At 38.8% G+C, this 21,919-nt stretch overlaps 2 protein-coding genes across 3 annotated transcripts in view; one reads left to right on the top strand and one right to left on the bottom strand.

The window, feature by feature from the left end:
- The window catches only part of ankha (ANKH inorganic pyrophosphate transport regulator a), a 22,280-nt gene extending 17,238 nt beyond the window's left edge, over positions 1–5,042 (top strand). The window contains exon 12 of the mRNA XM_057824381.1: positions 603–5,042. Coding sequence (XP_057680364.1) covers positions 603–731 — 129 coding nt within the window. The 3' untranslated portion in view covers positions 732–5,042. The remainder of the gene's footprint in view (positions 1–602) is intronic.
- Positions 3,608–21,919, bottom strand: LOC130908684 (uncharacterized). Of its 2 annotated transcripts, none has more exons than XM_057824378.1 (11): positions 21,760–21,919; positions 18,992–19,245; positions 15,821–16,333; positions 13,374–13,553; positions 13,027–13,221; positions 12,184–12,254; positions 11,884–11,981; positions 7,426–7,581; positions 6,165–6,272; positions 5,815–6,084; positions 3,608–4,208 (listed from the first exon to the last, which is right to left on the bottom strand). In XM_057824378.1, the coding sequence occupies exons 2-11, from the start codon at positions 19,147–19,149 to the stop codon at positions 4,002–4,004; spliced, it is 1,956 nt and encodes a 651-aa protein (XP_057680361.1). In that variant the 5' UTR covers positions 19,150–19,245; positions 21,760–21,919; the 3' UTR covers positions 3,608–4,001. The 2 variants fall into 2 exon arrangements, with proteins under 2 accessions (XP_057680361.1, XP_057680363.1); XM_057824380.1 differs by lacking the exon at positions 21,760–21,919 and adding an exon at positions 21,496–21,635.

Here is a 21,919-nt window from a genome sequence, read left to right as displayed (position 1 = left end):
TGATTTGGGTGGATACAATGCCCTCTAGTCTGCCTCATTTTACATGGCTAAATCCAGCTGCTCCCCGTTAAAACCCACATAAGCTAGGATTAATCGACTACTAAAATAATCGATAGCTGCAGCCCTAAATAATTGTTTTTCATGATAGAGAAGTTACTGTTTGCAGAGAAAAAGGTTAACCCCCCAAAAATTACCATACCAATAGAGTGATAAGTATATATACTTATATAGTTTTTTTGAGGACAAAAATAGATTACTTTGGCAAAATATATAAAATAAAAAAATAAAAAAAGATAAAGTTCAATTTTAAATAGGAAAAAAATGATTCGATTTTCGCAACAACAAAAAAACCTACAGGTCACGCTACTTTTTCGCAAAATAAAAAAAAATATATAAAGAGAAAATATTTTAGCAAATTTTTTTTTACCCCTCAAAGTTTCAGAATTTTAACCCTCTCAAAAAAATAGCATAATAATTAATTTTGTATCAGTTCAAATGGATTTGACATCTCTCAGTTATTGGCAGCCATTGACTTCACTTTATCAATAATTCCCATCATTCCAGTTTGTGAGTAAATTAATTTTTCCAAACATTTCACCCAGCGTCACAACGAGCTTTCCAATGAGCTAGTCGTGGAAGGCGAGGACTCCGCCCCCATGAGCGAAGTGTGCTCACGCTCGCCCACGGACGCCATCGAAGAGCTTCGTGACGACGAGGAAGCACGCGAGTGAGCGACAGGCCTCTCCTCCCCCCACTATTTTCCCACCGACAGTTACCGTGCGGGGAAGACGAAAGCTGACGACGTAACCGCCTCGACGACGCTTTCCCCGTTGCCGTGACGACGCACACTGTAAAGAAAGCCATCCGAGCGTTGATCCAATGACTGTACATAGCGTCATCGCTTCTTTGGTGTTTACTGGTAAACAAGGGAAAGACGAGGACAAAATGCAGGAGAAGGGAAGGTGCTTCAGACATTTGAGTTGAAAATCTAGACTTTTTGCTGGGTTGTGCAATTGTGTTTTACATATAAAAGTGGTGTACAGACCATCGTTTTCTAAAGTGGATATTTGAACGAGCAGAGGGGTCGGGAATCCCTCATCATCACCACCATTATCATCATCACGTATTCACTTCCACGCAGTCGGACCTGCTTGTGTTTGGCCAATCTTCTTCATGTGCTGTAGATACTGTACAGACATTCTTATTTGGCAAATAAATTGCTTTATTATTATGTCGTTAATGCAGTCTTCTGTTGCTTTCAAAAGGCGGTACTAGTTTGAATCACTTTTGGCCATTTTCATTTGATCTTTTTATTATTAAACATTTTTCATTAGAGGAAATTTGGTTAATTTTCATTATTATTAGTAGTAATAGTATTTTTTTTCTTTTGCAAATGTCATTTTTTAATATATTGTACTACTTTTTTATATTTATGTACTTTATATTTACCTTATATTTAAGTATATAAGGTATATATGCAAGTATACGGATTTGTACTTCATTTTCATACCTTAAAAAAGTCCTACCTAACATAGTTTTTGGATTATTTTTTCTTTTCAACTTATGTTGTTAATATTTTTTTCTAGAATTCATTTCTTCACGTTTTTTTAAACACCTTTTTTTTCCCAGAATAGGAAACATTTTTAATAAAACAAGGGTTTAATATTTCTCAGCACTTATTGAATGTTTTTTGCAGTTTCTCTGTATAAATTTGTTGCCCTAAATATTTGTTTTTCCAATTAATTTGTACCCCTAAATATTTGTTTTTGCAATTTTTTTTCCAAACAATTCAACGGGTCGGGGAGGTTGTGGGTGGTTAAGCCTTGAATTTTTTTTATGCTTTCACTAAATAAAAAATACAAACAGAAAGCAAATTATGTGAACAGGAAAATCTGAAAATACTGAACTGAATCCAGTGGTACCTTGAGACAAAAACGCTTTTTTTGCTTCAAGTTCATATTACAAAAAATTATTCATATATATTAAAAATAATATGTACAGTAATAAATAATTCTCATTCGCACAAAGCAATAATGTAATATGTTCGACTCAAAATGTAAACAAAATATACAACCCACAATTTGCTAGTTTGTTGCTATATGTTTGCTATTAATTCGAGTAGTCATGTGATAACGTCTGTAGCGCGAGCTGGAACCTAACAAACTAGTTACACTCAAGCACCACTGGGGGGAGGAGACAAAGCATTACAAATGATGACACGCAACCAGTTGACATGACAGCAAATTTAAAATTAGGCTATTTAAAGAAGATTCATTTATGAAAAAAATCAGACGCTTCGGAACAAATTAATTTTGTATCTGATGTACCACTGTATATTGAATTCAAATTACCGTAATTTTCACATTATAAGCCACTACCTTTTTCCTCCGCTCTGAACCCTGCAGCTTATTGTCAAGTGCGGCTTTTATTGACTAATCTGAGCAAAACGACCTGAGGTGTGTGTGAGCAGCTACACTTGCCAACCGTCAATTGAAAAATGGGATCGTCCCGTGTTCAGAAACAAAACTGCTTCCCGTATTAAGCTTACAAGGGATGTGCTCTGTCCTGTATTGTCATGAAAATCGAAAATGGTGTTTTATTTGTAGAACAAATGAATACTGGTATGGTCCTTTTAAAGAATATGTAGGGGAACGCATTACCCCGCCTCTCCTGCTTTCTTACCAATGAGCTGGCAGAACAATGACAATTCCGCTCATCTCATTGGTCGAGGTACTGTGAGTTGCCATTTTGATACCGGAAGATAGCGAGTGAAGATACTGGAGGTTGGAAATTAAGTTTAAGTGAAGCTAGAAGTTTCTTCTCTGTGTACTTTATTTTCACTATTTGTATTAAAAGTATGTGTTCTGTCAGTTTTGTTTGCATTTCCACATTATATTTGGAGTGCTCATTTGCGAAACTTATTGCTAAGGGGACTTTGAACGCACCTCAGTTTATGTTTGCACTTTTAAAAAAGTATGAAAAGTATATTGCCAGTAATTATTGTTTTTCGATGTGCTTATGCCACTCAAATATGCACCAAATTAATACAGGTCTGAGTAAAATTATTATATTAGAATTACTGTATTATTATTATTATTTTTTTTAATAATTAAAAAGTGATCGTTATCACGCTGGCCGGCTCTACCAATGAGGTGCCCCTCAACCCTGCAAACAGTTAACGTTACTGTTTACATTTATGCTGGGCTGCTTTTGAGGTGTGTAAACACCCCAGTAATGGCGGCCAAGACTAAAGGGCGACGCCCACAAATCTCTACTCTGATTAGTCAATACTTTAGGGTTCTCAAAAATATCAAAGTATTGGAATTGAAAAGTATCAATACTCTTCCTTGTTGTCACTGGCTAAACTTGATTTTGCACTACTCTTAATAGAAGTGAAGAATATTTTTGGATTTTCCTTTTTAACTTATTGTCTGCCATTGACTTGGCTTGATATCCAATCCATTTGAAGTGGGAGAGATGGCAGCGAATCCCTGCCACCCTCCCAGTTCAAATGGTTTGTGTCATGTTTCACACTCCCAAGTCCTTCCATATTACCTGACAGTTTGAAACTGTCACTTCTTGATGGAATTGATGGATGGACAAATGATTATTGTGCTTTCGTTTTATTTGATGAGCAAGAGGCCACGTTCAACTGGGGGAGACACGCCACATTCATTCACTCTTGTGCATTTTGTTAGGTTAGTATTGGTCGTAAGGCAACACGGAAGGACCAAGCGGGCCTTTGGCGGCTGGTGGCACGCGTGTGCTCCTCCTGTCTGGCTTGGCGAAAGGCAACATGTTATGCACAATGGTCGGAGAGAGAAAGGAAAAAAAAAAATGCAAGCCCCTGAATTCTTCCCACAGCAGTCCAGATTAAAATAAATTAATGAGTTCAAAATTTGCGACAATTCCAGTGTAGGTTTAAATAAAAAAAAAAAAAAAATTAAAAAAAACCCGAGACGGACCTGAGGTTTTTGGGGTTTGCATGGGAGGGCAACTTCTCAGCTGGACCGCGCCACTCTGCTCGCTCGCACCTGGCCGACGGGCACGTTGTAGTGGCGGTCGTCTTCGGTGACTAAAGTGACACGGGGCCAGTCGTCCATGTGCTCGTCGGGGTAGAAGGCCAAGAACTCCTCGGTGTTGGCTTTGTACAGGCGGAACACCTGGAGGGTGTGGCGTAGCGCGTATCCCAGCAGACACATCTCCACCTGACGAGAGGCCAGAAAGATTTTGGTAGTCAATTACACAAACTGGATGAAAGACTTGGCGTCTAATTATCCTTATAATGTGAATTTCAATGAGTTTATCTCTAGAAGACGTCATATTGGTTTGAGGTGGGAGGGTTGGCAGCGAGTCAATGGCTGACAATAATAACGGCTGCTTTGAGATCGATAAAATAATCTTTTGAGAAATAAAGTACCCTATTTTCCACACTACACGGCGCATCTTGAATAAATTACCCATTTTTAAACTTGTTTTCATATATTGTGCTGCAACGATTAATCGATTAACTCGATTAATTCGATTACAAAAAAGCGTTGAATCAAATTTTGCCTTTCGAGGATTCATTCAAATCGAGTAGTGTTGTAATGGTTTGTTATGAAAGGGTTTGCATTTAGTTTAATTGATTTGGGTGGATACACCGACCTCTGTTGGCAAAAGTGTCTATGACAACTCATTTAACATGGCAGGATCCAGCTGCTCCCTGATAAAACAAAGTTTTTGGTTTGCGCTAATATGATTGTTTATGCATTCGTAATTTATTTAGAGGGATATTTAACAGGTTTTTGCGGGAATATGTGTTTGAACTATTTAATAGCATTGTTTAAAAAAACAAAACAAAAACAGTTAGCATTTTATAGCATTTAAGCTAGCGGACTTTTGCTATGCAAGTTAGCCAATTGTGCTTTTGTTTTCTATCCTCATTTGTTATTATTTTTATACCATTGAAGCTAAGCTCAGGTATTTTAATTCATTTTTAAACACATTTATTACACTTGTGAAATGAGTGCATTTTTGCATAGTTTGAAAACACTTGGAAATTATTTGTATTGGCATTGAATGCTCTTTTGGAAGTGCAATCTTAGCAAGCCTTTGTTTTACATCTCCTAAAATTAATTCTGCAACACATGAAATGTTCCTAATTCGATTACTCGATGATTCAAACTAACTAATTGATAGAATAATCAATTACTTATATAACCGAGCTGCAGCCCTACACCGCACGATAATGCTTCGTTCAGACTGGACATGTTTTGCTTTGGTTCTTCTTCTTTATCCAATAATGTGAGTTGATGGTTTGGCGCATTTCCTCTACCGACCACTGAAGTAAAGGAGGACTAACTCCAACAGTGATTTTTAATTTTTTTTATTTGCTGTCTGACTGTGCTCCGAAGCATGATGCCTTTTCATTCTGAGTACTGTATTTTTCAGACTATAAAGCTGTGTTTTGTCCTGCGACAATCGCTTGCCCTACATCCATTGCTAAATGCTGTTTTTTGTTCACACCGACCGTTAAATTGACAAAAGTGGAAGACAGCATCATCCGAAGCACTTTCGGTTCACGTAACGTAAGTGTAATTAATATAACGACGTTATTCTCATAATTTGAGTACTTTTTTTCCTTGTTAAAATATTTCTAAGGCTGATTTTTTCCCATTGTGTCCCTGAAAATTTTGACAATTTTGATAATTGACTTTTTTTGCCATTTTAAATGAATATACTGATTGGATTTTTTTTCAACAATGTTTTTTTTTTTTCTCTCTTTTTTTACCCCATTATGAGCATTAAAACACACGTTTTTGCAGCGCTCACCTGCTCCATCCCGGCGCTGATGCCCACGCGGCTCAAGTGATTGGCTAGAAAAGTGCGCGGGCAGTCAGAGGAGTCGCGCGCAAACAGCAACCAGCAGAAGAGGGGGACATCACGGCCGGCCTGCATGTTGGTGTGCAGTTGAGCGGCGCTGCGAAGCATCAGCACCTTGAGCGCCTCTAGCATGGCCACCTCTTCCTCGCCGCCTTGGAAGGCGTCGTCGATTAGCCGATGGCGCTCGGCTTGCGACGAGCAGCTCGCCATCTCGGACCACTGTGGACAAAGACAGGACTTGATTGGACCCTGTGAAGAAATGTTTTTCCAACGGAGGTAAGAGTGAAAATCAAGTCAACCTTGTTTCGGAGGGTCTCCAGATAACTATGAAGCCGGTCCACGACGCCAATTTGTGCTTGATTATCACCGGGAAATGTCCACTCGCCCATCAGCTCAGAAATGACCTTCTGTAATTCAAAGAACACACCAGCTTTAACTTTTCATCTTCAGTATGTCCAAAACAAAGCAGCTCACATATAAAATTAGTTTTTTTGTTTTTTTTCAGTTCGCCACACAACCCACACGCTTTGATCATACCAATTCAGTCATTGAACTGCTTCAAAACTGAGGTGAAATCTTGAAAGTGACTCAAAAGTGTCACAAAACGGAATTGACACGAAATAAACAGGAAGAGACCTGAAAATTGTTTGCACCATTGGTTGCATTTTTTTTTAATGGTCTAAAAATATAGCTATCGGATCAACAAACTATTTCACACACACACACACAAAAAAATCTGATCTTAAGTTATAACGGCGCTCTCATCAACTATAAAGGTGTGACGATAAATGAAAAAGATATCTCGCGAAACTTTGTTGCCCAAACGATTATCGATATGCTCCCACCAAGGATTTACTTTTTAAAAATAGATAAAAAAGGAACCCGCAGGTTGCTACCAAAATCTTCCACAATAATAGTGTCTACGTTAGCTCACTGGCTGCGCTAGACATTTAATTTATTGACTGGATTGGACGTGTAGTGCTCTCAATGGCACTAAAACCAAAGCATTCACAGCCAGTGTTTTGTGGGCATTTACAGGTTACTTCCAGTTGATTTTGAGTCACTTCCTATTCATTTGGAGGACATTCTTGAGTCACTTCCTTTTCAGTACCCCAAAATCAATAGGGAGTGACATGCAAATGCCCCAAAAGGAAAAGGAGGTTGCCGAAAATCAACAGGAAATGAAGTCAAATGCCCCAAAATGCGTTCTTTCAAAATTGTTCTTCATTGGCTGCCTCTGACTGCCATCGATGTTCATTCGCTGCCACCCTACCACTTCAAACGGATTGGACGTCTACTAGTGATAAGCTCACAGCAGAAGGATGAAAATAGCTTGTTTTTCTGTTTATTAGTTTCAAAGTAAAATGATTTAAACACCGATGTATCGATAATGGTTGTATAGCCATATTGTGAGATTGTTATCATAAGCCTTGTATCGTAAATCCTATCATATCCAGTTGTTCCTACCCCTTGTAAGGAGAGAGAAAAAAAGCCTCTGAACTAGCAAGCATTGAAAAAGAACATTGGTAATGTTTCACCCCAAGGGAAAAAAAGTGTTACCGTTGTTTCATCGCTGTCCGATTCATCATTCTGAAGCCAATCTGGCACCTGAGAAGTCTGCGAGAGCACCTGGTACAAGGTGGCCCTCAGGGCGCAGTAGTTGTCCCCCCGCACTGGACGTAGACCAGAAAAGTGCCCTGACATCAGCGAGTAACCCTGTTGGAAATTCACAGGAAGTAGACAAAATACATTATTGTTACCATTTCAACTTTTTAGTTACATCAAATAATTTGCCGTTTATCCAGGGGTGGATCCACCAGAGTGGCATGGGGTGGCAACTGCCACCCTAAAAGACAGTCTTGTCACCCCAGTCAGCACCGACAAAGAACCAATTTGACATTTACTGCCATCATAATAGTAATTGGAAAATAAAAAAGATTGCATGGAACTAAATTTCTCTATTTCAGTTTGTAAATATCACTTGTGTCTTTTTGTAGTGTCTACATACAATTCCTTAGCAATCAAATTCATCATGTATACACATCTGCCGTATGTTGACATTAAGAGAGTAAAGCTGTGCAACAATTAATCCATGTGGATCAATATATCAATTTGTTAACCACAATAGCGTACCGCACAAATGCTAATTTTAGACCGCAAGAGAGCGTGACGTCACCATCGTAAACCGGAAGGGGGTCAACATAGAAGCACGCTCGCAGACGACCCATGCTAATAAAACCTATTTTCTGCCGGTTATCTCTCAAAAAATAACATGCCGAGTAAACAATGCTGTTATGGAACTTGTAGAAACGACTCCAGACATTACGGCCGTCCACATATGAAGGATGTTTTCTTTCGTTTCCCACTCCCAGTCTCATTTGCAAGCATTCCAACATCAAAAAGAAGGAAAGTGGTAGACTCGGCAAATACAGTACTGTTCTCGACGCAGCAAACATTTTGTTGGATCTTTATATGATGTCACATCTCAATGGTACTGACACAGGAGAAAATAAAAGTGTTCATCGATATTGCATAGACTTCATAATTATATTGACGGGTCACATCCGTGAGACACTGCGCCATGCCTTACTAGTCGGCCTGCCCACATCAAGAGGACTTATTCTCCAACACGCACGCAGCGATCTAACGCCGGATCTAGGTCAAAAAAGTACGAAAGCTGTACCGTATACAAACAGGAAGGACTGTCTCAGGAGTGATTTGTTCGAGGATTCAAGGTAATTATTATATTTGTCGTAACATGCATGCATTTTGAAACGTTGTGAATAAATCAATGGAAGAAATTACCCGCTACAGCATTGGCATTATACTTCGCAATGTTTACGTAACATAACTGCCCGTTTTTTTTTTTTTAAACATTTAAACAATAATCAAGACTGGTTTACATCCATATAGAATTCAGGGATTTAAGCATTTATTCACCAGAATTTTCAACGTAAAAAGCTTTTTGTGTGTCCACTCAGTCAGCTTTGACGGAAATAAGCCCCCTATTATTCGGCCCGTGTCCCGTCAATATCATTATAAAGTCTATGGATATTGTTTGATGATGTAGTGTAAATCGGATTGTCATATCAAAATACAGTAAGCAACGTTACACTATTTTTTTTTTTTTTTGTACTTTGTTTAAATATTTGTTCTGTCAAACAACAAATCGGGAGTACAGTGGTACCTCTACATACAAAGTTAATTCATTCCAGGACCTTGTTTGTAAATCGAAATGGTCGTATGTCGAGCAGGATTTTCCCATAAGAATATATTATAATTCCATTAATTCGTTCCACAGCCCAAAAACCTACACTAAATCCTTAATAAATACTGCTGGTACTATTAAAAATGGCAATTACATACAGAAAAACAGACAAATTATTAATAAAAATCGGAATAAGAAAAAAAAATAATGAAAATTCCTGTAATAATGTAACAAATCAGGTTCTAATGTTATTTATTTATTTGGACGTTATTTAACGTACCTGCACTGACGTGACAGAGAGAGATAGCTGTGCGGTTGAGTTTACTTTCGCTTTCAATGTTTTCTTGAGAAGACCGTCAACTGCGGGGGACAGTATTTATTTTGTGTTGGATAAGTTCTGAAATAAATGTTAAAGACCTGACGAAGCTGGCGATTTCTTTGGCGATGTTACCACAATAATTGTCAATTTAACTTATAAAGACTGGCCAACTGTGGTCGGAGGAGGACCATGGAGACGTATTGTTGAGCCAGTTCGCGGTTGCGCACCACACACTAATATTTCTTATGATTTGCAACTTCATTTGAATGTAAGCGTCACCTTTTTCCTTGTTTCACCACCTGTACCAACATTTTTGAAACCTGTGTTAATTTCTCTCACAAGAAAGTCAGCCGTACGTCCGTTTGCGTTGCTGTCATGTCATCGTATTTCGAGCACGTCGTCGGATGTAGAAACAAATGGCGAGTCAAGTTTTACGTCGGATGTCCAAAAGATTGTGTGTCGAAGCGATCGTATGTCGAGGTACCACTGTATTAATAAACTGGCCCTCTTAATATATACTTTTACAACAACCTCAAGATTATTAACATCAGAATAATGTATAATGTAGCACTGTACATTTCCGTAATCACAAATTTGATGTCCTCTGAAGTTTTACATAAAACTTCAGCGAATAAACCATATTTCATTCGCATTTAATTCATTCGTGGACTAGATAAGGAATTAGCTTCAAATATGCTGTTATAATAACAACAGCATATTTGAAGCTAATTCCTTGTCTAGTCCACTTAAATTCAAATTTATCAGGTACAGTACATTTGTAGAGTATATGGTGGTAGAGGATAGCGCCTTGAAACAGGACAATGTCATTGTCAGTGGCATAAGGCAATGTTAGTAAGAAACAACAAAAAATGGCGTCGATAAAAAGCTACCTCTGGATCAGGTCGGCTCTTTGGCACCAGCGACATCATTTTCGGACATAATTAGTACGTTTAGCTCCGTAGATATCTCGCTCCTACACTATTTACATGCGTCTACCATGAGTGACACGGGTGAGTTTGACCCCCCTAGCAACAGTTGCTGGGTTCATTAATATCAATGCACAAAGGTGACGTGTTACGTGAGGCACACTATTGAATGTTAATTTGATCAAAATTCAAAATTATAATTGCCATATGCCATTTTGTTGCAGGCATGAAAATGGGTCGGGGGTTAAAAAGGTGAGAAGGGTGTGGAGGAAATATGTTCCGGCATTCTGCCAAAATGCCAAAATTCTGCCTACATGAGGCGAATTTGACAATTTTAATTTTTCACATAAGGCTTAATATTCGGGTTAGCGGGAGTTTAATTAGTTGAAGGAGTTGATTTCAACCACCATTGACCCGCGCTAGCTTAGCCACTCCAGAGCCCTGAAACTAACAAATAACTGGCAAACTGCACAGAATTTGTTCAAATCAACTCCAACGACTAATTAAACCCCAGCTAACTCAAAGATTAAGCCTAATGTAAAAAAATTAGGGCAGTGTTCAACGCAAGCTGCAACGGACGGCAGTAACTTTGTCTAGCTCAAAATATGAAAACGATTGAAACAATTACTCACCAAATTCAATATGCTGGCAAATGCATGCATCTAAAAAAAAAATGGGAGTGAGACCTCCCCTCGTCCAGTGAATGTGAATTTGTGCTTAGGACAAGATCATCTGTCGCAATTAGCCATCTTTGACGCTCTCTTTTTCTCCCCCTGCATTCAAGCTTGTTTCTCTCTCAGCGGCTGTGATTAACCTCAATGTAATTTTTTTTTGGCAAACTTTTTCATGGAGCTAAACTGTCGAAGCTACTCACACGTGGAAAAATACGATTGTACAACGTTTTAAATGTATTCATTTGGTGTATTTCAGTTACCACGATTTGAGAGATCAATAAATTGAAGAAAAGTACGCCTTGTGTTTGGAGTGTTTGTTTTTGGGTTTGCTGGAATAGCGTCACTGACACACGCAGCATCAAAAGGGGAAGGTGTAAGCGCTGCCGCACCAAGCCACTTCTGGCTGCATTTTTGACACATGAAAAATAACGAATATGTACTACTGTATGACGGAAAATTTTATTGGTTTTGTAACTGCGACGTTTTCATAGCATGGTAAACCGTTAAGGTAACTGACACATGCCTACACCCGACCCCCCCTCTTAAAAATGTTCTCCTCGGATCTACACGATTCACGTAAGTCATCCCTTTTGACTTCAAAACGGCGAATTTCGCCGAAAGGTGAGAGATTTTCATGCCTGTTGTTGGAAACAACAAAAAAATCCATTAAAAACAATGGTCATACACGATCAAAGGCCCTTGAATCAAATCACCGCAGCATAACGGATCGTTATCCAAAGAACTGATAATGTATTTTATAACATCATGAAATATTTTCCACCCTCAAAAAGTTCCTACACCCGGTCCCCACCCATTTTTCTAGATCCACCCGTATCTATATTCATCAACGGCACTTTATTATAAAATAAGCGGACAAAGCACAAGACTCACCTTTCTAATGACCCGACATTTGGCCGTGTTTCCTCTCCATTCTTTCTGGCTATACGACAGTATGTTAACCACCGGGCCTAAACTTGATCTGGCATTCACTGTGGAGCATAAAAAGTAGCATTATGGTATACATATATAATCACACATAGTATGATGTCAGACACATGACAGTGGACTCAGCATGAACTCTAAATTCTTAAGACTTTTGTTTTTCTATTGAAATTATTTTCCTGCTTAACAAAATCTGAGTTTAAATATCAGCAGGAGTTGAATTTATGAACACGACTGGCTTTGAATTACTTTCGAATGGCTCTTCTTTCTTGGACTCAACAGGTGATGGCGGCTCTTCAGCTCCTCTGTAAAGATCTTCGCTAAGGATGACAAAAAAAAAAAAAATTCATTACATTTAGATTACAGGCAACCGTCGTCCAATCAATTTAGATTTTCAAAATGTCAAAAATCAATGCCAATCCGAATGGATTGGAGGTTTGTCTCCTCCAGTGTCACTGAAACATGGTCAATCATGTAATATAACACAACTAAACCCTTTTTTAATAATCAGCTGTATAACAGGCACAGTTTTATGGAAAAATACTCCCTAAAAACCTGTCCATGTGTTTTAATGGGCAAAATATGCAAAAATAATAATAATCATTCTTCACATAACCCTGCCAAATTTAAAGATACGACTCTCTTCTTACACCAGAATTAAAAAAGAAAAAAAAAAAGCGCCATATTTTTTAGTAATCAGCTATACAAAATGTACCGTTTTAGCAGAAAATACTGCCCAAAAACCTCTGTTTTTAAGGCCAAGTTGTGCTATCATTTTCCATATAATAACTCCACCAAATTAAAGATTATACTGTAGACTTTCGACAGGGGGAAAAAAAAAGTGAGTGTGATTCTACCTTTTTCCGTTTTTAGTAATCAGCTGTACAGCATTCACTGTTTTATCGAAAAAGTACTGACAAGAATCCTCTCCAGGTGTTTTTAAGGGCAAATTGTGCAAAAATGAGGTATGCTTCTTGATTCTTTGTATTAGACGATGAATATTATGTCACAGAGCTATGATAAAAACACATGGGATGTTTTAACTCTGAGAGGGCGGAGCTTAAAACATCTCTGATCAAGTTAAAATCACACCTGCTGCTCAAACTGACTTCTTCTGCAGCCGTTTGCCGACTCTCCAGAGCCTCTTCCACCAACTCCTCGGGATTGTTTTCCCCCATCTTGTCCTCGTCCTCTGCCATTTCGTTGTCCTCGGGTTGACCTCCGTGTGGGTCTTCTCCAGCATGCTGGTAGATGTTTTCCTGCTGGCTTTCCTTGGCTGCATGCGGGCTGCAAAGAGCAAAACTTTTTACTCAAGTCTATAATCAAGGGTGGCTTGACAAATAGGCTCCTGGTGAGAGCCTGCCTCCTTGTGGACGGAAGAAGTAGTAGCATAGCACGAGGACGGCAATGGCTGTTTTTGAAACATCAAACCCGCTGACCTGCTGGTGTGCTCGGACGTCGTGGTTAGCATCTCCACGTCGCTGGAGTGTGCAGGGCGTTGCTCGTCACCACAGAGCGGCGCTTCTGTGGGCTCGGCACAAGTTTTGTGGCTTTTTTCTTTCAGGCGAGAAAGCATCGCTGAAACTTTGACTTCAGAGTCGTTGTTCACTAAACTAAAACTACGTGTAGAGAGAGAAAAAAAAAGTTTCACAAAAATAGCTTTCATGAATCATAAGGGCACAAAAAAAAATTGAATCTGGAAAAAAATGGCTTTTTAATTATACTTTTAGATATTTTTTTAGCATTTTCCTGGAGATAATAGTTTATTTAATATAATGTGAGACAGATATATGCAGGGTAACCCCAGTGTTTTATTTGCCTGGTGGGCTGGCATATTTCACAGGTGAAAAGGCAGTAATTCAAAGAATTTATAATTTTTAACTCATGGGGTGCCATTGGAGGAGATAGACATCCAATCCATTTTGACCGGGAGGGTTGGCAGTGATCCCACAGTCAAATTGGATCAGATGTCTGGCAGTGAAAGACATACCTGTCAAGTTGTACGAATTTGGCGTAAGTTGTACACGTGAGCACTGATTTTTAAATGTGTGCGTCGTACGTTCAAAATCTACGTTTTTCGTGCATTACGTTTTTTTCTCCGTTCGAGTTTTGTCACCGTTGAATGACGCGAGAAAAGTCAGCGACACGGAAAGAGAAGAGTGTTTGTTGTGACGCTGTAGCAAACGCGATGGTATGCTAGATGGCTCCAATATTTCCTGGCTGTGGCCGACAGCCTACAATCTACGGCTTGATATCACATGCGCATGGAACTACATGCGAAATGATGGCGTCAGTAAACAGCCGCCACCTTAAAGCAGTAGACTTCTCAGAAAGGCTCTGTTGTAGTGAACCTTTCTAGCGAACCTAAGTAACTTTTATCTAAAATACTCCTAAATCAGCAAAATCTTGACTTGAATCTATCTTTAAATGATGAAACGGTTTTAAAACTTTCACACATCAAACATGGAAGGGAACTAATGCAAAAATGGGAGCAATTTTAACAACTTTAACAGTTGATTCACAACATTAAATGACTTCCAAACCTAGCAAAGATTATTATGTTTTTTTGTTTGTTTGTGTTTTTTTTTTTTTTTTGGGGGGGGGGGGGGGGGGGGGGGAATGAAAAAAAAAAAAAAAAAAAAAAACGGTAACACCAGCTACCTTGCCAAGTAACTAATTACTCTTACATTCAGGTAACTGAGTTACTATCTCAATTAATTTGCAGAATGAAAAGTGACGAAAGTGGAGATTTTATTCTGCCAATTTGTTGCCGAACACAATTTGCAAGCAACTATAGCTGATCACTTCTCAGAATTAGCAAAAGAAATGTTCCCTGACTCAAAGATTACATTGGTAAGTTAATTTTATCAATTGACCTTTTTAAGTAATAATTGGACAAACTAACGAACTACCTTCAAGGCAAACTGAATTGCGAGCTGAAGTGCCATGAAGTGCAGCCATCAAGACATGATAGAAATTGCCAAAAGTGCAACATACAATTATAACAAAAGTCACTGTAAAGTTTTAGTAATCATGATGTAGCTGAAGATATTGATTGTTCTTTGATTGCACCATGTTATATGTTATAATATTACCAATACATTCATATTATTCTAAAAATTGAGTTTTATTTTTGTTTCATATTGCACGCTATATACAACGTTGTAAGATTAGTCACCAATTTGTAAGGGAATACGTCACTATTTGTAAGATTGCCAATGGCCTCGGGTTGACAGGTATGGAAACAGTTTAAATTCTTTTGAAAAATACCAAAAGTATTGCATACTATACACATAAATTACTTAGTTTTTTAGCATTTTAGTATTATTACTATCAATGTTGTGGCGCAATGCATGGTTTGGTGAGTACCATTTTCAAGCAAAACTTGCGTACAATTATTATAAAAAAAATAAATAAAAAAAACTAAAAAACAACAGAGCAAGTGCTTGGTTTTTGAGAAACTTTTTCACTGTTGAAAAAGCAACATTTAAAAGAATTTGTCATTTTTAATTCAAACTCATTTTAAAAGTTAGTAAAGTGTTGCATAGTATAAATATGGATTGTTAACAAAGCAATTTTAGCCAGTATTATTATTATCAATTTAGTGGCATAATATATTGTGTAAAATAATATAAAAAGAATTTATGTATTTTAAATCCCACAAAAACAATTTTAAAAAATAGAAAACGTATGTATGCAAGTAGGAGATATATGAAATCTTGTGCTTAACCTGAATGGCTGCCATTAACAGGAATGGCCTGCAGAGATCATTCGCAGTTCCTAGTTTAAAATTGATTGGACGTCTATCTCGCTTCAATGTTACTGAAATACCATGATGCTCTGCATAATAAGACTAATGAACAACAGGTTGTAAAGCAAGACTCACCATTTGGGCTCTAATGTGTTTTCCTGAAACGTTGCATTCTCGGACGCCTCCTGAGTGTCGGGTGAAAACGCCTCTTTATTGCTCTTAAGAAGCTCCTTCACCAGTGAGTGGCTTTCTGCCATTTTGTCACTGCTGTCGCCATCATGGTGGCAAATGTCTGGCACTTCCACATCTTTGCAAGGAGATATTTCGACTTTTTGCGTGCAGTCCTTTTGATTTTCACCCTTCCCCGCTAAAACCGAATGCTTGTTGCCACCTTCGCATTGACCCTTCACTTCCTGCAGGATCTCGGACGGTGCTTTCTTCTCCGTTAAAGTCATCTCGTCTTCCTCAACGTCATTTTCTGCGAGTGTGGCAATCTCGGGTGAAAGCGCGGACGCTTCAAAGTTTTCTTTCTGTGGGGATCCGTTTAACCGAGATAGAATCTGCTGGGGACTGGCATGTTTGGGCGGAATAGGCAACTGAACATCCTCCATGTCAACAACTGTTAATGTGGTGTCGTCCATCGCCTTCCTGGATTATAAAAAGACAACATAAGACATTAACTGAGACAATATTCAAATAATAGTCATTGTTATATCCTATTTACTCGCGTATGAGTCGCAATTTTTGACCAAAATTTAGTCCAAAACTGCGTGTGACCTATATGCCAGATATGCTTTCTTTACTCTGACCATTGCCCAACTTAATTGTAAAGCATACAAGTTGCTCTGTACGCTAACTACAGTGGTACAAAAAAGTATGAACCTTTTGGAATTTCTCACATTTCTGCAGAAAATTACCATCAAATGTGATCTGTTCTGTCAATCTGTCAAAATCACACAAATGAAAATACAGTGTCTGCTTTAACTAAAGCCATCCAAACATTGATAGGTTTTCATATTTTAATGAGAATAGCATGCAAACAATGACAGAAAGAGGAAAAATAAGTAAGTGAACCCTCTGCCTAAGGAGAATTCAAAAGCAATTGAAACCAATTTTTACCAAACAATTTAAGTCAGGTGTTTGCCCAATCACTGATGAGTGGTTGAAAGCTGCCCTGCCCACTATAAAACACACACCTGGTAAGAATTGTCTTGTTGAGAAGCATTGTCTAATGTGCATCATGGCTCGGTCAAAAGAGCTGTCTGAAGACCTGCGATCAAGGATTGTTGATTTGTATAAAGCTGGGAAAGGATACAAAACCATCTCTAAAAGTCTGGATGTTCATCAGTCGACAGTCAGAGAAGTTGTCTACAAATGGGAAGGGTTTGGCACTGTTGCTTCTCCCAAGAAGTGGCCGTCCACCAAAGATGATGCCAAGAGTTCAGCGCAGAATACTCAGTAGTAAAAAAAAAAAAAAGACACCTAAAGTGTCTGCTAAAGACTTACAGAAATCACTGGCGCAGTCCAATATCTCTGCCCACATCAACTATATGTAAAACTATGGCCAAGAATGGTGTTCATGGGAGGACTCCAAGGAGGAAGCCACTGCTGTTTTAAAAAAAACATTGTTGCTTGTTTAATATTCTCAAAAGGGCACTTGGACACTCCACAGAGGTTTTGGCAACAAAGTTTAATTGTTTGGGGTAACACACAACATGTGTGGAGCAAAAATGGAACAGCTCACCAACATCAACCCCTCATCCCCACCGTGAAGCATGGTGGAGGGAGCATAATTTGGGGCTGTTTTGCTACTTCAGGGCCTGGACAACTTACAATCATTAATGGAAGAATGAATTCCAAAGTTTATCAGGATGTTTTGCAGGAAAACCTGAGGTCGTCTGTCAGACAGGTGAAGCTAAAAAGAGGATGGATGCTGCAACAAGAGAATGATCCAAAACACAGAAATAAATAAACTTCAGAATGGTTTCAGGAGAACAACATACACGTTCTGGAGTGGTCAAGCCAAAGCCCAGACTTTAACCCCACTGAGATGCGTCGGCATGACCTAAAGACAGCCAATAAACGTCTGAAAGCTACTGGAGTCTCATATGAAATCAACACGCACGTGTGAAGAGTGCACGCACGCACGAGGCGATAAATCGCAGCCGGGAACATTGCCGCCCTCATTTTTATTTACCGTGCTATAATTTGACTTATTACATATCGCGACAGGCTTAGGAACTACAGCAGTTTTGTAGAGAAGAATGGGCCAACATTAGTCAAGACCGATGTGCCAGACTGATCTGCAGCTACAGGAAGTGTCTGGTGGCAATTATTGCTGCCAAAGGCGGGGGGACACAAAATATTAAATGTGATGGTTCACTTACTTATTTCTGTCAATGTTTGCATACTATCCTCATTAAAATATGAAAGCCTACAAATGTTTGGGTGGTTTTAGTGAAAGCAGACACTGTTTTTTATCTGTGTGATTTTGAGAAAGATTTTATGCAGAAATGGGAGAAATTCCAAAAGGTTCAGATACTTTTTCATACCAATGTATACAAGTCATACTAAGTATACAAGTCATGCTCAAAATAATCTACAAATGTCTGTTAGAAAAAAAATAACATCTTGTACAACACCACAAATATGCAAAGTCAAAGGAAGAAATAAAGACTGACATCACCGCCGAAGCAGCAACTGTGTATAACGCGCAGCCATCTTGGCTTTCACAACAATGTTGCCAAGCGAGCTCAAGAGGTTGCTCTCTGAGCCCTTAAAGAGGAATTTGAGGGCTTCCATCCATGATGATGAGGAAGAGTTACCGTAAGACAGTTAAGATAAACTAGTAACCTAATCTATTTACCACACTGGCATTGTTGTGTATTTAGTTGTTACTATGTATTTAAGTTGTTACTAAATAAAAATAGTCAAGTAATACAAGTAGTTTTAAAATTTTTCAGTCATATTGGTATCAAAAATTGATCCCAAAATTGCCCCAAAATCTCAAATATTGTGGTGTAACCTATACAAGGGTCAACCTAAAATACCACACCTACTTTTTACCACTAACTTAACATATCTGTCTGGGCGACCAAAACGTGAGTGTTTAGTCAAAAAATTAAAGCAGCTTCAAATTCTTCATTGACCGCGCTTAGCGTCCAATCCAGTTGGAAGTGGGAGGGTTGACAGCAAATGAAGGAACATTTATTCTCTGCCACTCTTCCACTTTAAATGGACCGGACATCTACTAGTGATGAACTTAATATTTAGAACACCCCACAATTAATCTTCAAGAACGCTCACTTTATGTCATCGTCGTCATCTTGAGGGCCACACGTGCCCCCTACCGCCGCAATCACCTGGCCACCAGACCCGGCAGGTTTGGTGTCATCATTTAGTAACCCGCTTCGCTCCTCAACGCTGCCGCAGGGACTCTTAGGGTGACAGCAGCTGGCCCCCATCAGAGTGCTCCCCTTGGTGCCCGGACGGAGGTCAGGCGGGGGCCCAACGGAGTCGCCTTATGTGCTATGAAGGCGGCTCGACAAGGGCGGTCATACCTGAAACGACAGAACCACTTGTTAACAAACAGACTGCATTTTTGACATTTTTTATCACCTTTTAGGCTAACATTTTACAGTATTAAACATGTGGGGATGCTTTGCTCCCTCACGGGTCACATCCTGTCTATTTTGAGTCACTCCCTCTGAATTTTGGGTAATTTTCAGGTCATTTTTTTAGTCATCGCATATACCATTTTTTGTCAAACTCCAAGGTTTTTTTTGCCGCAACAGTAAACGTGAGGAGCTAAATTGAAAAAGCCTGCAACGTATGAATTTTTGGAACTTTTCGAAGTCTGTCAAAGCGTGCCGCAAAAGCTGTACAGGGGGAAAAAAATGAATATTTAACGTGGAGAGCTTTTCTACAACGAGGAACTGACCCAAAATTAACTCATTGCCCAACACTGACAACGACCACCATTCAATTAATTTAAACTGTGAGGACTGGTTGAGAATGCTCATCTTTCAGTGCCATTGAAGGCACTAGACGTCCAAACCAATTTGACAGGGAGGGGCAGCATACTTGTCAAGTTGTACGGTTTCAGCGTAATTTGTAAAAGTGAGCACTGATTTTTAAATGTGTACACCGTACGTTCAAAATCTGTACGTTTTTCATGCATAACGTTTTTTTTTCTCCGTTCGGATTTTGTCACCATTTCGGCAACGAAACAACGTGGGTTACTATGCGTTACTACGTTGGTTGAATGACGCGAGAAAAGTCAGAGACACGGAGAGAGAAGAATGTTTGTTGTGACACTGTAGCTAACGCGATGCTAGGCTAAGTATCTCCAATATTTCCTGACTGTAGCCGACAGCCTACAATCTAGGCCTACATATCAAATGCATATAGAATTACATGCAAAATGACAGACTCGGCCGCGTTAGTAAACAGCCGCCATTTTAAAGCAGTAGACTTCTCAGAAAGGCTCTGTTGTAGTGAACCTTCCTAGCTAACCTAAGTAATTTTTATCTAAAATACTCCTTAATCGGCAAAATCTTGACTTGAATCTATCTTTAAATGATTAAACGGTTTTAAAACTTTTACGTCGAAAGTAGACAGAAGGGAACTAATGCAAAAACGGGAGCAATTTTAACAACTTTAACAGTTGATTCACAACATTAAATGACTTCCAAACATAGCAAAGGTTACCATGTTTTTTTTTTTTTTTTTGAAAAAAAAAAAAACAAAAAAAAAAACCATGAAAAGTAACACCAGTTACTTTGCCAAGTAACTAATTACTCTAACATTCAGGTAACTGAGTTACTAACTCAATTACTTTTTGGGAGAAGTAATTTGTAACTGTAATTACTTTTTTAAAGTAAGATTAACAACACTGGTCATAAAGATGAAGTCTGCAGAACGAAAATTGACGAAAGCGGAGATTTTATTCTGCCAATTTGTTACCGAACACAATTTGCCTGCAACTATTGCTGATCACTTCTCAGAATTAGCAAAAGAAATGTTCCCTGACTCAGAGATTGCATCGGTAAATTAATTTTATCAATTGACCTTTTTCATTTATAATCGGACACACTAACAAACTACTTTCAAGTCAAACTGAATTGCGACCTGAAGTGCCATGAAGTGCAGCCATCAAAAGACATAATAGAAATTGCCAAAAGTGCTACATACAATTATAACAAAAGTCACAGTTAAATTCTAGTAATCATGATGTAGCTGAATATATTTATTGTTCTTTGATTGCACCAGGTTATATGTTACAACATTACCAACAAATTCATATTATTTAATAAATTGAGTTTTATTTTTGTTTCATATTGCACGCTATATACAACGTTGTAAAGATTAGTCACCAATTCGTAAAGGCATACGTCACTATTTGTAACGGCTTCGGGTTGACAGGTATGGGGCTGTCAGAAAGGCATAGACGTCTAGTACCGTCAATGGCAGGCGACGAGTTAACCAGCAAGCGACCCGAAAATGCCCCAAAATCAATAGGTAGTAAACCATGGGAGCGAATTCTCCAGAAATAGCATTTTCTAGTGCCTTGTTCTTCTAATTGAATGAAAAAAAAAATCACATTTTCATTCGACATAACAAACCAACCATAAATGCGACAATGGCAACTAATTTCTGAAAACGCCGACAAGAATTAACAATTATTTAACATTACGTGACGCAATAAATGTAAATGCTAGTCGTTTCCACATCTGCAACATCCGTTAAGACCCATTCGATATTATACGTCGTAGGTTACAACAACTTTACGGCGCATTTCCACACCTCACCTGTCCAACAACACGGTCAATAGTCAAGTGTCACGGAATAAAGATATAAAAACATCAAGGTTAACATGTCACAATGACACAGAATACATTGCACGACTGTGGAAAGTATCGAAAGTTTGTGAGCATAAAGCGCAGGTGTTGCTTTCGCTTTCGTTAGCCCGAAAGAAGCTAACTAGCAGGCTAGCACCTTGGTGAACTTCAACGAGCCAAACACTCCGTCCGGACCGACAGAAAGCCGCCGCATTGCTGGTGGTTTGTACTCACGCGAGACTCCGGTGCTATGCTGGAGCATTCTTGTAATTTTATTGTTTATTAACGGGGGATGTTTGTCAGCGGGACTGCCGAACGCAGTACATCTGTCGGCGTAAGCCCCGGAGTAGCATTAATATGGAGGGAGCACCGAGGGTCACGGCTCCGGGTTGAC

The sequence above is a fragment of the Corythoichthys intestinalis genome, chromosome 20 (assembly GCF_030265065.1).
Source record: "Corythoichthys intestinalis isolate RoL2023-P3 chromosome 20, ASM3026506v1, whole genome shotgun sequence".
Taxonomy (NCBI): Eukaryota; Metazoa; Chordata; class Actinopteri; order Syngnathiformes; family Syngnathidae; genus Corythoichthys; species Corythoichthys intestinalis.
Note: the sequence above shows the minus strand (reverse complement) of the source record. Positions and strands in the feature narration are given on the sequence as shown.